At 44.1% G+C, this 16,403-nt stretch overlaps 2 protein-coding genes across 17 annotated transcripts in view; one reads left to right on the top strand and one right to left on the bottom strand.

The window, feature by feature from the left end:
• Window positions 1–4,855: 4,855 nt before the first annotated feature.
• Window positions 4,856–6,252, bottom strand: LOC144581832 (uncharacterized). Its single transcript, XM_078367407.1, has 2 exons — window positions 5,611–6,252; window positions 4,856–5,314 (listed from the first exon to the last, which is right to left on the bottom strand). Exons 1-2 carry the CDS (start codon window positions 6,065–6,067, stop codon window positions 5,232–5,234), a joined length of 540 nt encoding a protein of 179 aa, XP_078223533.1. The 5' UTR covers window positions 6,068–6,252; the 3' UTR covers window positions 4,856–5,231.
• A 93-nt stretch (window positions 6,253–6,345) lies between these two features.
• Window positions 6,346–16,403, top strand: part of PCDH7 (protocadherin 7) — a 431,755-nt gene continuing 421,697 nt past the window's right edge. For all 16 annotated transcript variants that reach the window (XM_035293920.3, XM_054253438.2, XM_054253437.2 and 13 more), the window contains exon 1: window positions 6,346–10,594. In XM_035293920.3, coding sequence (XP_035149811.1) covers window positions 7,421–10,594 — 3,174 coding nt within the window. In that variant the 5' untranslated portion in view covers window positions 6,346–7,420. The remainder of the gene's footprint in view (window positions 10,595–16,403) is intronic.

Raw genomic sequence — 16,403 nt, 5'->3', positions numbered from 1 at the left:
AGACAATATTTAGAATCAGTTACACAGCCAAACCAAGAAATAAAAAGAACTGTGAAACACACACACACACACACACACACACACACATAATCATTTTTATCTTTCTATCTCACTGTGAGTTAACAATACTTTATAAAGAGTCATGTTCAAAGTGTTAAACTCTATACCAGTCACTAGAAAAAAATATTAACTAAAGTAGGTTTGATAGTGAAAAATCACCAGATACAAATGTGTGTAGCTTTATGAAGAACGTGTCTTGTTAATGGAATTGTATTTCTCTCTGCTACTGAATAGCACACCTGTTGTTTTATAGGAGTGTATTGCTGAACCCATATTATCTACTTTGACATGCTTCTTAATTCAGCTTTACTTGGATAATTTATCTTAAAAGCTCTGAAATGGACATCGAAAACGTACTACCACTTTCCGCCATCAATGCCAGTCTGAAGTTTCCTGAGTTCTCCAAGTAGTAGTCCTAAGTCAGATTCATAACCAGTTTGACTTATACAGAGTTGAGCAATGACTATATATGTATCAGCCACCCTTATTTCCCAGGGAAGTGAAATTCCCCTTCCACATAGGGTTACCCAGTTCTAGCTAATGGCCTCATCTAGCCACAAGGGGGCCAAGAGGTACGATTCTACCTTACGCCCAGAGGCCACAGTTAGAAATGGGGAAAAGTTCTCAGTGACTGCCCTGTATCAGCATCTGTCGTTAGAAAATTCATTGCTGCTGGAGTAGCCAAATATCTTATATTTTTCACTGTAGAAACATCACACATTATGTATTTCCTAATTACAGTCAATCAAATTGGTTTGAATAAAGTTTTGTACCACCTGTTATTCAGAAGGACCATAAGAAGTGACCTAGATAGGTCAACATGGCCAGAGGCTAAAACTTCTAAAGCTAATTTCATGATTCATTCTTGTTATAAGCAAGGTCATTTATTTGGGTATTCAATTTGTACAAGCAATTATGACAAAATTTCTCCCCCAAATCCTTAACATATTATCTAGCTTGGAGGTCATTATTCACAGCAGTATTTGATAGCTTCTGCCACAATAGTAAAAATATGCAAATCTCCCAAGTTCGCACTGTAAAGGGCATTGGTAGATCTGATTTTACCATCAAGAGTGAAAGGAGATAGCTTCAGATTGCCCTAAATAATAGGATGTACTGCTTTTAAACTATCAAGGGTCTTTTTCCCAGAACTAATTCAGATTTTATAAAATACTGTGTTCCCCCAACGTAAATTTTTAAAAATGTATGAAAACTAACATAAAGTTGAAAAAATTCATAAACTAATGATCTTGTAAATAAAAGACAAATGGCAGTTATACTAACTAACTGGTTCTTAGTATGTGTGTCATAACTTATAAATATCTGCTATATTGCATATATTTTGGCATTTAAAACTTTAGAAAATGAAAAAAAAACAATAATGGTCAATATGCGCTAAACTTAAAGTGAAAATCATTTTATTCTGTGTTATTTTAAAACCTAAAACACTCTATTGAAATCTGAAAACCAGACAGCACGTGAGTTAATAAACAGTTAAAATCTATTTTTGAAAATTTCTTCTTTTTTGTAATAGGGGTTTTCATACTGGCCTTGTGGAAATGTTTATAGTTATCCAGTAGGTAGTATGAATCAACTTAGCTTAGTTTTTCTGTGCTTCTTTTATTGATACATTGTAAAATATAGCTTTGAATATGATTTCTTGATTTAAACAGCACAACTTATTCTGTCTTGGCTAGAGACCAATTAAATAATCACTGATGCAAGCAGTTATTACCTGCTTAAAAGGAAATCTGTGGTTTCCTTATTTAAACTGCTGAGTTTTAATGTCTATCAAAAAGGCTGTTATTGCAATGAATAATTTAGTCATTTCAGTCTACTAAACATTTTAATACTACAAGCATGGATTTAAGTCTGAAAAATACATCTAAAGTTTCTCCATCTCAAAGATCAGAAATATACTTGGAATAGTTACCCATAGATATGTATACTCTTTCAAGTAATATATGTTTAAAGGACAATCGTTTGTAGCAATTATTTCGAAAAGGAAGACTGGCATATCTAATTTAGCAAAAGTGGTTAGAGAGATGGTTAATCATAAAGGCCTAGAAAACACGTCTACGGATAGAAAACTCTTTTAAAAAAGATGAAAAGGTCAATGGATTGAGAGATATCCGAGTGTCATTTCCTCTGTTTGTCCCTTGGTGGAGTTCTTGAGTTACTTTCTCCTTTTCTGTCAAACAGCTTTATGTTTCTTTACAGAACAGGCTATCATGTTTACTGAATTTAACCTTTTTCTCGTGTTATTGTGAATACAGCGTCTATTATAAATGAAAGTCCCCCCGAGATCATATTTCCAACACCTACTTTGTATTCTTAACCATAAACTTTTGTTGTAGTTACTTCTCTTACTGTCTTTTCTTGAGGCTTGAACTGCACCAGGGACCCTGAATGCTATTTTTCAGTTCAGCCACTGAAATTTCTTAACGGCAAAACAGGTTTAAGCAAGCGAGGTGAGTAGGTAAATTTTTAAAAACTAAACAAAGCAAAACCTACCGAATATTTTAAGTTTAGGGTAAGATATTTGGCACAGAAAATGAATTGTTAGTCAAGGTTTTATTAAACGCATATTAGTACGGGTTGGTATTTGTATTTTAATCAATTTCAGTTTTTACATCTTGGTTGCTAAGGGACATTTCCTTTTATTGCTCTTTTTTAAAAGCCACTAAAGAAAACAACAGCAATCTCCATTTCAACATTCCCTCAAACATTTTGCTTCCTACATGCGATGACGTCCGATGACTCTGAGCAATGCAAGCTTTAGGACACTGATCTCATTTTCTCTCTCCAATTCTGGCCGCCAAAGCAGCAGCACCAGCAGCGGCGGCAGCAACCGGCTCTTCAATTTATCGCAGCCGGTTACACTTTCGATCCCATTTTCTTCTGAACCTTTTCCTCTTAGGTTGAGAAGATAAATGCAGCCTCGGGTCTGAGAAGCCGGGCGGGGACGGTGGGTGGGAGCGAAGCCGGAGATCACATTCCCTCGGTGAGGTCTGGTACCCGGGGGGATTAAGTCTCCCGGTTCCATTTAATGAAATTGCTGAGCACTTGTGACACTGGCTCTAAGACTGCGGAAATGGGGCGGGGGTGGGGGAAACCGCTTCTCTCTTTCATTCATCCTCCGCGCCGGCGAGAGGAGAGAGAGTGTCAGCCTCTAGACAAGGGGCGGAAGAGGACTGGGAGCTTTATCCGCCGCCAGGGCGCCCCGTGGGCTCCTCTCACCTCCCCCGTACCCCTACCCCGCCCATTCCGTTTGTTTGCCCAGAACAGCGCTGCTGGGCAAAGCCGCCGCCACTTCTTTGCTCCTCTGGCAGAAAGGTCGGAGCCCGGGACTGATGGGGGTGGGAGCACAGCCAGCAGGCTTCCTGGCCCCCGCAGTCTGTCCTCGCTGCTCTCCATGCAGCACACGTCGGACCCATTTCCCACGCTGGCTGGGCTCCGAGGCGAAGTTGGTAGGAATGAGAGTGAGGAGGGCGGGCTGGAGACTTCCTCCCGCTCGCCAAGAGGAAACCACTCCACTGTGAAGGACGCGCTGCACCTCCCTAGTCATCCTGGAAGAAATGTGCAGCGCGCTGGGGAAAAGCCTCCCACTCCTTCGCGCCCCCCCTCCAATTGTGCGCCTGGAGAGTGCGCGCCAGAGCCGCGGGCAAACAAAAGCTTGGAGATGCGGAGAGGCTTATTCAAGTTTATGGTCTGGAGAGGGAAGAGGGAGTGCACAGCGTTTCTGCCCACGCGGCTGCCTGAAGTTTGCAAAATCTTAGTAAGGCGGCGAGGGGAGTGAGTGCTCTGCACCATATTGCCGCGCAGCAGAATGCAGGGCGCACCGCCGCGGAGTGGAGACGGCTTCTCCCTTTAGCCTCGAACCTGGGAAACAGGGGAACCAGAGTCGGAGGCTTGGAAAGAGGCAGGCGTTCGGATAAACCCGAGTTCTTGCCCAGCGTAAGAGGGATTTGGCTTTTCTGCCACTTAGACAGCATCTAAGGCGCTGCGGGGCCCACCCCCGCCCCCGGCTGGAGACTGCGGTGTTGCGCACTGAGCCTGCGCGCGGGGCTTTTCTCGCTGATGCTGCAGATACAGCGCTGAGAGGTTCGGGTGCCAGCCAAGGGAGGGTTAGCGGGAAGGCCGGGTTCCCTGCCCTGGCCTCGGAGGAGGAGCCACCACCCCCGGAGTGATGCTGCTTTCACAGACTGGAAAATACTCGCCAACTCCCTGGCACACACTTACACACACTTCCATTCTCCGCGCTTCTACGATCCCGCATAGGGAAAGCTTGGAAATCTCCGCTGCCTCTCCCTCCTCATTCCTGTCCCTGCGCCCACCCAAACAACCGCGCGCTACATCTGCTCCTTGACTTTATTGGTGTTTGTCTTGTTTAAATCATTCTGTCTTCTCATCCAGGTCTCGTAAAGAATACCCGCACTGGACAGAGTTTTTTTTTTTTTTAACCAGCTTTACATTTTTCTTTAAGGGGAGGCCCTTACATGCTTATAGATACGCCAGGCGAGCTGAAGACTAACCAAATCCCAGAAGCAGCCCTTTCTCTCTTTTGAGATGGTAAAAATTCTCCCCAAAAACCTCCAGTCCATCTCAATCCTGTCAACCTAACCTGGCCCCTTCATTTACAGCCACCGAAATAAATAAGTAAATGGCTCAGTTCAGAAAACAGACCTTAGATCTGTTGAGGGTGGCTGCGGTGGTCGTATCTGAAAATTAGGGGAGACTCCTGTGAGGAAATAGTGGTACAATGTCAAAAGGAGAGATAGGGACCTGGCTACACTTTGGTACACAAAAGTTGCCATTAAAGTTTATTTCCCTTTTATCCAGATAGGTGACGCTACACTTTGCCAGTTACTAAAGGCTGCAGGTTTCTGCTCAGAAAATAATATCGAGGTTTCCAACATGTGTTTATTCCCCAGGCGCGAGCACACACGGTCTACCCCCCATAAGTAACCACGACGACAGGAATGTCAGGCATTTAAATAAGGACAGGCAACCTTCTCCCTCCACCCCCTCTCCCCCAACAACCATCCAAAGTCTAAGCTCCCAAAAAAGGATCTTTCTCCCGCTCTCTGGAGTTTGATGTTCTCTCTTCACAACTGCAGCCCGTCTTGATTTTTCAGAACAGAGTGGCTTTTTTCTGGGCTGTCGTGAGTTCACCAAGACCGCGATAACCAGGTCCTAACCAAGATGCTAAATCGCGAACCGTTGACACTTTCCGGGGGAAGGAGAACGTCGTCTGAGGGGATGAGAGAAGGAGAAACCCCTCCTGATACCAGCTCTAAAAGCTCTCACGCGTGAACTGAGTATTAGTTAAGGGAAGAGGAAATTTACCAGCCCGAGGGAGGGAAAACAAGTCCCCCAGAAAAGAAGACCCCGGTACTCGCTGGGGGCGGGGGTTGGGAGTTGGGGGCGGAATGGACTTTGGCTTAAAGAGGACTGGCTCGGATTGGGCACACTTTGAGCGGCCCCTGGAGCTGAGGCTGGGCATTCCCGAGCGCGGCGACGGGCTGACACTCCCTCCCGCCTCCTTACCCCAGGCCCTCCTCCCTCGCACTCTCCCAGTGTGTAGTTTCTGCTGCTCCGCTGCTACTGCCGCCGCCGCCGCCGCTGCAGCAGCAGCGTCAGGGACAAGCCTGAGCCCGGAGCGAGCGAGCTCCCAGCAGCAACCACCACTTTGGGCAACTTGCGGGTTTCCTGCTCGCGAGTAGCGAAAGGGAGCTTCCCACTTGCTGTTCAGTGTCTCCGAGTCGCTGCAGCCGGAGAGCCAGACTCTCTGAGACGCGCAAAGGGACGAGACAACTGCGGAATTCACCAGCCGTGCCAGGACACTCCGAGGCCACAACCAACTGGCACTTTTTCTCCCCTTGGCAAACTGGATTTTTTTTTTTTTTTTTAAGCTACTTGGCAGCTGGCTCTGACTCCACCTCCCCCTCCACCCCCGCCCCAAAGCTTTTGGCTTTTCTTCGGAAACCCAGACAGAATTGGGCATCTTTGTTAATTGCCATTGGGGACGCCCGGCCGGGCGCTTTCGCCGGCTAACGTCGCCTGTGATCGGAGCCCGGTTTGCTCACCTTTGAACTGCAAAGGGATCAAGTTCAGTTCGAGTTCCCTGCATTGGGAGTAAGAGGAAGGAGAGAGGGCGTGCGGGAGAGCCAGTGGGAGAGGGGGAAAGGGGAAAGGAGAGGAGGGAGGAGAGAGAGGAGGGAGGAGAGAGAAAGGGAGGGAGGGAGGGGAGGGATTGAGAGAGAGCGGGGAGAGAGAGAGGCTGCAATCTCCTCCCTGAATCGCGCACAGCGCTGCAGATCCCAGTGCTCCGACATGCGGGCCGAATGCAGGTGAGAAAAGGCACGGACTCTGCGGCTGCGAACCCAAACTTGGGCAACGCACGGTGCGCACGGTTCAAGCCTTCGCCCCCGCGGGCGAAAGGCTGCTGCGGTTTCAGGCGGCGGCTTCGTGACTAATGACCTTGCGCAGAGTTGTTAAGAAAAAAGAGAAACCCGCGCTCTCCGGGGTGAGGAGGGATTGACTCTCTGGGCGTCTCTGAAGATGGCTCGAGCTTCTCTTTGGCGCGCCGGGGGGACCCGGACGCGCACCGCGCTGTGACGCGAGTAGTCTCCACTGCATCGTGCCCGGAGCGACGTGCCGGGGAATTTTTCATTCTCGATCTGTTGACTAGCTCCCCCGCTGCCTTAGCAGAGTCGGAGTTGAGACTGGCTTGTTGCTGGCCCCAGCGCCTGGTGCAGGAAACGACTCACGTTTGCCTGGGCGGCCAGAGCCGGAGCCGAGACAGGGTTTGGAGTGAGCGCCTGGAACGTGCATCGGACTCAACTCGAGTAGCAGCAGCAAAGACCAGCGGGCTGGCAGGCGGGGGAGGCTGCAGGCTCTTTCCCCACCTCTTCCCAGCCCCACTGCCCGTCTGCCGGAGCGGTTCCGGCCCCTTCCGACCCAGCGGGGACTGGAGCCGGGGATTCTCCGCCCGCTGCGGGGATGACTCTGGGTGGGGGGGCAGCCGAACCCGCGGCGCGCAGTGTCCCGTGAACTGTGAGTACTGCGACTGAACGGCGGCCGGCGAGCGGGCGATTAGCACCCATTGCATGAATTATGAAACAATAACTTTCGGAAGAAGCAGGAGGAAAATAAAGAAGCATCTATCGCTGCCCTCCCATCCCCATTCCCAGCCGACTCTCCACGCCGCTTCTGCCCCCTCCCTCCCCTCCCTCTCGCTCCTTCCTTTCCGGGAGAGGGGAGAGGACTGGGGGGAGGGCAGGCGGTCGGCCCCGGAGGAGGGGGGCGCCGAGGGGGCTGTGGTTAGAAGGAGCAGTAGCAGCAGCAGCAGGAGAAGATGCTGAGGATGCGGACCACGGGATGGACGCGCGGCTGGTGCTTGGGCTGCTGCCTCCTCCTGCCGCTCTCGCTCAGCCTTGCGGCCGCCAAGCAGCTCCTCCGGTACCGGCTGGCCGAGGAGGGCCCCGCCGACGTCCGTATCGGCAACGTGGCTTCGGACCTGGGCATCGTGACCGGATCGGGTGAGGTGACTTTCAGCCTGGAGTCCGGTTCCGAGTACCTGAAGATCGACAACCTTACGGGCGAGCTGAGCACAAGCGAGCGGCGCATCGACCGCGAGAAGCTGCCTCAGTGTCAGATGATCTTCGACGAGAACGAGTGCTTCCTGGACTTCGAGGTGTCGGTGATCGGGCCCTCGCAGAGCTGGGTGGACCTGTTCGAGGGTCGGGTCATCGTGCTAGACATCAACGACAACACGCCCACCTTCCCGTCGCCAGTGCTCACGCTCACGGTAGAGGAGAACCGGCCGGTGGGCACGCTCTACCTGCTGCCCACCGCCACCGACCGGGACTTCGGCCGCAACGGCATCGAGCGCTATGAGCTGCTCCAGGAACCCGGAGGCGGCAGCAGCGAGGGCCGGCGCGCCGGGGCTGCCGACAGCGCCCCCTACCCCGGGGGCGGCGGGAACGGCGTGAGCGGCGGCGGCTCCGGAGGCTCCAAGCGGCGGCCCGACGCGCCAGAGGGCGGCGGCGGCGGCGGCACCAACCCGGGGGGCCGCAGCAGCGTGTTCGAGCTGCAGGTGGCGGACACCCCGGACGGCGAGAAGCAGCCGCAGCTGATCGTGAAGGGGGCGCTGGACCGCGAGCAGCGCGACTCCTATGAGCTGACCCTGCGGGTGCGCGACGGCGGCGACCCGCCTCGCTCCTCGCAGGCCATCCTGAGGGTCCTCATCACTGACGTGAACGACAACAGCCCCCGCTTCGAGAAAAGCGTGTACGAGGCCGACTTGGCGGAGAACAGCGCCCCGGGGACCCCCATCCTGCAACTGCGCGCAGCCGACTTGGACGTGGGGGTCAACGGGCAGATCGAGTACGTGTTCGGGGCGGCCACGGAGTCGGTGAGGCGGCTGCTGCGGCTGGATGAGACGTCCGGCTGGCTCAGCGTCCTGCACCGCATCGACCGCGAGGAGGTGAACCAGCTGCGCTTCACGGTCATGGCCCGCGACCGCGGGCAGCCCCCCAAGACCGACAAGGCCACCGTGGTCCTCAACATCAAGGACGAGAACGACAACGTGCCGTCCATTGAAATCCGCAAGATCGGGCGCATTCCTCTCAAGGACGGGGTGGCCAACGTGGCCGAGGACGTGCTGGTCGACACCCCCATAGCACTGGTGCAGGTGTCCGACCGAGACCAAGGCGAGAACGGGGTGGTCACCTGCACCGTAGTGGGCGACGTGCCCTTCCAGCTCAAGCCGGCCAGCGACACTGAGGGTGACCAGAACAAGAAGAAGTATTTCCTGCACACCTCGACCCCTCTGGACTATGAGACCACCCGGGAGTTCAACGTGGTCATCGTGGCGGTGGATTCAGGCAGCCCCAGTCTCTCCAGCAACAACTCCCTGATCGTCAAGGTGGGGGACACCAATGACAACCCGCCCGTGTTCGGCCAGTCGGTGGTGGAGGTTTACTTCCCTGAGAACAACATCCCGGGCGAGAGAGTGGCCACGGTGCTGGCGACAGACGCCGACAGCGGAAAGAACGCCGAGATCGCCTACTCGCTGGACTCCTCTGTGATGGGGATCTTTGCCATCGATCCCGATTCTGGGGACATCCTGGTCAATACAGTGCTGGACCGCGAGCAGACTGACAGGTATGAGTTTAAAGTTAACGCCAAAGACAAAGGCATCCCTGTGCTGCAGGGCAGCACCACGGTGATTGTGCAGGTGGCTGATAAGAATGACAATGACCCTAAGTTTATGCAGGACGTCTTCACCTTTTATGTGAAAGAAAACTTGCAGCCCAACAGTCCTGTAGGGATGGTCACCGTGATGGATGCTGACAAGGGGCGGAATGCAGAGATGAGCTTGTATATAGAGGAGAACAATAACATTTTTTCTATTGAAAATGACACGGGGACCATTTACTCCACAATGTCTTTTGACCGGGAACATCAGACCACATACACTTTCAGAGTCAAGGCCGTGGACGGGGGAGATCCTCCCAGATCTGCCACAGCCACAGTCTCGCTTTTTGTGATGGATGAAAATGACAATGCTCCCACAGTTACCCTTCCCAGAAACATTTCCTATACTTTACTGCCACCTTCAAGTAATGTCAGGACAGTAGTAGCTACAGTGTTGGCAACAGACAGTGACGATGGCATCAATGCAGACCTGAACTACAGCATTGTGGGAGGGAATCCCTTCAAACTGTTTGAGATTGATCCCACTAGTGGTGTGGTTTCCTTAGTGGGAAAACTCACCCAAAAGCATTATGGCTTGCATAGGTTGGTGGTGCAAGTGAATGACAGTGGGCAGCCTTCCCAGTCCACCACGGCTCTGGTGCATGTGTTTGTCAATGAAAGTGTTTCTAATGCAACTGTGATTGACTCCCAGATAGCTAGAAGTTTGCACACTCCACTCACCCAGGATATAGCTGGTGACCCAAGCTATGAAATTAGCAAACAGAGACTCAGTATTGTCATTGGCGTGGTTGCTGGCATTATGACAGTGATTCTAATCATCTTAATTGTAGTGATGGCAAGGTACTGCAGGTCCAAAAATAAAAATGGCTATGAAGCCGGCAAAAAAGATCACGAAGACTTTTTTACACCGCAACAGCATGACAAATCTAAAAAGCCTAAAAAGGACAAGAAAAACAAAAAATCTAAGCAGCCTCTCTACAGCAGCATTGTCACTGTAGAGGCTTCTAAACCAAATGGACAGAGGTATGATAGTGTCAATGAAAAGCTGTCAGACAGCCCAAGCATGGGGCGATACAGATCTGTTAATGGTGGGCCTGGCAGTCCCGACCTGGCAAGGCATTACAAATCTAGTTCCCCATTGCCTACTGTCCAGCTTCATCCCCAGTCACCAACTGCAGGAAAAAAACACCAGGCCGTACAAGATCTACCACCAGCCAACACATTTGTGGGAGCAGGAGACAACATTTCAATTGGATCAGATCACTGCTCTGAGTACAGCTGTCAAACCAATAACAAGTACAGCAAACAGGTAAGATGTATCCCAAATGTATTTAAATATCCGAGGGAGGGCTAGTAACTCTGGGACAGATTATCTTCGGTAAAGTTTTGTCTTCTCGTTTTTTAAAGTTATTATTAAAATTTAACAGTAGGAACTTAATGTTAATTTGTGCACCATTAATTTAGCAAAGGCCATCCACCAGTGGTGTACCACTGTATTTTGCAAGTTTAGACTTAAGGTTCAGTAAACTACTGAAGGAACTGTTCAAAGTAGGCAGTGTTTTGCACTTCTCTTTGCACTCAACATCCTTAATTCATTCTACTTTTTGTTCCCAGAATAAATATGCTTGTATTGTTTAGATGGTTAGTTTTCACCTGAAATTATTTTCTTTTGTGGCAACTAAGTGGATAATTGCATCCAGAGCAAAAGTTTCTAAAGTTACTACTGGTGTCTATGCAAGTTGGATACCATAAAAGTTTTAGCTATGTTATTTACAGTGCAGGATTTTACAGAGAAGCAGATGCTGATTCAAGCAAATGTAGTACTAAGTCTGAGATATTGAAATACTCCTTTGATGAAAACGCTGGTTTAAAAATACTTACTGACATGCAAATGTCATATAGAACTCTACTTTCAATATTTTATATCTATTACAATTGATATCTATAAGAATTAGTAATCTATAATGATATGCAAATACTATTTGCATTCTTCCTGTTTGGTGTTAAAAGTTTGTAAACAAAAATACACTGCATGAGCCATTTATTATTTAAGTCACGTAATGAAAGTATTCATGATCAATATACTGTGTGCAAGACTTTCGGCATGTGTTATGATATATTGAGAATATAAAGATTATGTGACATAATCGTTTCTCAGTGACATATAGAAACAGTAAAATATACATATATTCTGTGGTGGAACTTAAGCAAAAATGAAATTTATTTTTGAAAGTTTTCCTTGTGTGATACACAATCCTCAGAAAGTTTACTTTGCGTATCCACCAAAGTTTGCCCCACAGCAAATAAGCCCTTTTGGTAAGGGCTGTGTCTCATGCTACAGCAACCTCAGATAATAAATCAGTAAGTCTTTCTTCCTGTCAGAACCCATCTCAAGAAACACAGTTATGACTGTCAGTCTAGTTTCCATTAAATATGCTTTGCGTGTGGAATGTGGAATCTGAGAAGAATTGAGGCAAAAGAAAATGTTATTTTATAGCCTCATTAACGATGTTACAGAAAGATATTAATTCTTTATTGCTTTTTTGATTATTGAAATTTTTTTTTAATAAATATTTTCTACATATATTACCTTACTGTAGGTGTTTGGATAAGGAGAATCAGTCTTAATATGCGTTTATATCTAATAACAAATGCAACCTAAACACTGGTTTGAACTACATTTGCATTAAATGGCTTTGAAAATATGTCCTTTGATATATGTGCATTTGAATTATTTATTTTAAACCAACATTTTACATAATCTAGTGTTTATGCCTGTTGTATTATTGCCTTACCTGAAGTTAGAAGCTTATTTTTGTATTGTTGTGGTGCTTTTATCAGTTTTGTAAACAAGGAAGATTCTAGCTAAAACAGTAGCACTTTCTACAGATTTCTTATAAACACCCAAAAATACATTGAGATTAGACGTTTCTCTAGAAAAGAGCAACAGGTAATGCAAAGGAGTGTGAAGAGATCTGTCTGCAGAATATTTATATCTCGGTTTTTATCCTAATGGTACTTCTGTCCTGTGGCCAGATAGCATTTGCATTCTCAATTGTGTAATCTTCTGTTTTTGAGTGGACATATCAAGTGACACTTTTATAGATATTTTATGCAAACACTTTATATGCTCTGTGCTGTCACTTACGCTTCATTTCCTCATCAGATGAGGTTAGCTCTATATTCCTGAATATTTAAAACAGCTAATATCAAGACTGTTGGCATCCTGTTTAAAAGGCAAAGCGATATGCTTATAAATAAACTAATATAGGGTGTTAGCCTCTTCACTGAGCAAAGAAGTTCATATTCCAAGAGAAAACCCTCAAAGCAATTGGAATGAATCACACAGTTTGCCAAAAGTGACTTTGAAAAACTTTTCTGTCATTAGGTATTCGAAGGAAGTATACAGTTTTAACCACAAGTAAACAGCTGACCTAAAATGAAATAAAGGCAAATGAAACACATTCCCCTTAATGTAATTAGTCATAGTAATTGATATGTTTCATCTCCTCAATATTGCTGTCAGGGGACAAGGGATCATTTACAAAGGTACAGTCTGTTTTGACGTCTGACATAAATAGGATCCATTTTGTTCTGCTTTTTTTCTGTCATAAGTAGGTAATCTCCTATTTTAATTTTAAATATATGACCTTTAATTTTTACAGAACTGCCAAAACATATTTTCTTTGATTAAACATATTTCTTTGATTTATCTGATGTTAAAAAAGAAAAAAAAATAGAATTCAGGGTTTCTCTGTAATTTCCTTCTTTTGATAAATGAATTTATCTAAGGTAAAACTTGACTGTTGTGTTCTTTCAATTCCATACAGCAGGGTCTAATTTAAAGATTGAGATTTCATTGTACATAAAGCCTTCATTTTATTTATAGTTTTCCTGAATTGCTTTATTACAGTTATTTGTGAAAAAAATTAAAGTGATGTTTCTTAGAGTGTTCTTCATGAGAATTAGATTTTAAAGTGTTGTACCTAAGTCCTGTTGTTTTCATTAGAGTAGGTTAAGCAGATTTGTAGAAATACAAACTTGTAAATAATACTCTCCCTTACCCTCTTACTTTTTGTTTTGTGTGTGTGGACTCGAGAGACATTCAAATCAAGCTTCTGTAGTTACTCTTTGACAGACTCTAGGAGATTTGTAGAGTTGCTGGAATTATTTCCGAAATTCACACTTTAGAAAAGCTAACTGATGATTTAGCCCAAGTTGTCATAGCTCATACCTTTGCAATTCAAACAAAAGCCTTTGCTCTCAACTAAATAATGTGTTTAGTTGAGTAAAATGTGGATCACTGACAGCATTATTGAGATGAAATCTCCACCTTTGTGTTTCATTTTTCATTTGCTTGGGAAACCTGGTCTTGGTGGTTGTTAAACTTTTGTGAACTAAAAGTACAACTGTGCTTTTGATTCATAACAGAAAGGCAAATGCATTCTATTTTTCAGTTTATTTTTAGTCTTCAGTATTTTACTATGTGCTAAGCATTTTTCCATTTTCTTTTAAAAATAATATAATCCCCCAAAACAGTAATAGTATGAAAAGTACAGTTACTATTTTGCTTATTATTCTTGAATTCCATTGAGCTTATTCTTGATATGCTGTTATTTAGATTATGCACTTACAAGTAAAACATTTATTGTATTTAGTAAATGGAAAGTAAGGTAATTTATTTTTGCAAGAACTTATCTTGAATAAACATCCATTTTAAAATCCATTTTAATAACCCGAAATACAAAAATTTACATTAACTTCAGTGACAGTTTCAGAGTTTGTCTTCATAATGTTCTTTTTAATTGATCAAATTATGTTCAATATATTCATTGTATACTTAGTGAACAACATGTGGCAGAACTTATTTTTTTAATTGCTTTGATTTTGGAAGCACATGGATGACTTGCCATCATCTATTAAGCAATGTATGTAATATATGTACATGTGTATATATATACAGAGAGAGAGAGAGAGAGAGAGGAAATGCATCTACGTAGTGATGCCAACCATAGCTTCCAGTTCTCACACTATAAACATAATTTTTACAATGTGTTCCTTCTGTCTATGACCAAGGATATTTTCATAAGGCACAAAGAATCTACATATGGTGAAATTTCTATTACATTTGGCCTGACATCATAGGCAAGAGACTAATAGCTGGTGGAAGTTAGGCTGTTTCTTTAGTAAAGCAACATCATCTGGATCTCCGGATGTCTATGAAATAAGGAAAAGATCATTTATTGATTTGTTCGCAATGAATATGCAAATGTATATAGAAGTTCACATACAACTATTTGAATCTTATCCAAAACTTATCCTAAACCAATTCATGACTTAGATATAGGACCATAAAGTCAGTTTAAAGATTCTAATAAATCATCTAGTATAATAAGTATAGCAAAATCATTTTTTCTTATCTTTCTATCTTTAAGTATTTGCATATGTTCTGAAAAAGTTTGAACATGGCTTATATCACAAACTCTCTCTGTATACCAGTTATGGTCCTATTAGTGTTTTATTTAGTCATGATGTTTATAGATTAATAAGTCTGACCTTAAACATACATAATGTTGAAATAAATATATACCGTAATCAACAGCTTAATGATTGTACCTAAAATCATTATCATTATCACATTTAAGAATTACCAGGTGTGGACAAATGGTCCCCTCATTTTAACAAGAAGAGAGTGAGGGCCAGGCATGAAACAGTGATTTGATTGGGATTACTGAATTATCAGGGATATAATGTGGACCAGAGCCCAAGTCATGGAACGTAGTGTCTAGTATTTTTATTTATCTTATACGACATGTAGGGGGAAAGAAACTTAATTTCTATAACTTTCTTTCTATATATTTCAATTGCAATAGGAATGTGTTGAGATTTGCTTACTTATTTTTGGCTATATATTTGGCTATGAAGACTGACATCTTTACAATAGACTATAATTCTGCTTTAGGTTCCAGTTCTTCTGTGTAAAATTATCTAGGAAAACATATTTCAAAATTTACAGAATTTTAAAAGAAGTTAATAATTCTTTTCCCTCGTGTAGGATTGTAATTGATAACAGACAGTTCTTAATATGGTTGAGAACATATATTTTGTTGACAGAATTTTTAATATTAGGAGAACAATGATAACAGACATAAGTTCCTGTCTAGCATTTAGTATATTTCCATAAAAATATATTTAAATAGAAAAGAATTAAAACATCCTATATATGAAGTATGAACCTTTCTATGCATTCTGATTATAATCATCTTTTACCTTTTTTCATCAGTATTGATAATTACTTCAGGCTTCTGGGCTTATTTGCATTTTATCAACTTTGCACATACGTTTTATTTTAGTAGCATCCTTAACACACAGTCATGCACGAACGTTTCCTCTTAATTTGTTTTCTAGCAAGTTTTTAGAAGAATACAGCATTTTGTTAGTTTTCAGTTGGATTGCTTCCTTGTTAGGCAGTTAGCCAATCCGGTGTATTTGATTCTAAATTTGCACAGTGATAAAATATAAATTATTGAATCTATTAATTTTAAAAACAAAATCTGAACTATTTTAAAACCAAATATCCTGTGACAAAGCCATTACTTCATCATAACAATCTACTCTGTTAGACATTTTCACATCCTTTCTTTTCTAGGACAGGGTGGTGGTGGAGTTATGTAGGAAATTTAGTATAATTATATACAGTATCATAAATATATATAACCAATTTTGTTTAGAATAGTTATGTATAAAGAGTATGTAATCAATTTCTAAACTATGGCAAGGTTTCCCATTCATTTATTTACTATGACTCTGTAGAAATAGTAAGAGCTCTTCCCATATATCTAGAGTAAGCTTTGCTTTTCTTAATTTTTATAAAAAACCCTTCGATTTTTTTCTAAAGCAGTGACTGTTTTGCGGTACATTACACAGAGCTTTATTTAGCATTAGTGTTGTGGGAGAAATCACATTCTAAGAAGAATTGAGCTGAAACCACTAAAGCTAATCTTAATTATCACTTCTGGTGAATTAATGTTTTAAAGGCAGAATAAAGGTTTATTTTCAGGAATGTAGTGATGTTTGTATTGAACTCTAATGCTGTGTACAAACAAAACGCTATTAAA

The sequence above is a fragment of the Callithrix jacchus genome, chromosome 3 (genome assembly GCF_049354715.1).
Source record: "Callithrix jacchus isolate 240 chromosome 3, calJac240_pri, whole genome shotgun sequence".
Classification (NCBI taxonomy): domain Eukaryota; kingdom Metazoa; phylum Chordata; class Mammalia; order Primates; family Cebidae; genus Callithrix; species Callithrix jacchus.
The sequence above is the reverse complement of the archived record's forward strand: the minus strand, read 5'-3'. Positions and strand labels throughout refer to the sequence as shown.

Excerpts from the sequence above, each read along its gene's own strand:
- LOC144581832 (XM_078367407.1), bottom strand. The coding sequence starts at position 6,067 with ATGCCCAATTCTGTCTGGGTTTCCGAAGAAAAGCCAAAAGCTTTGGGG. Across the intron at positions 5,315-5,610 it reads GCGAGGGAGGAGGGCCTGGG|ACGACGTTCTCCTTCCCCCG; the intron begins GTAAGGAGGCGG and ends TCATCCCCTCAG.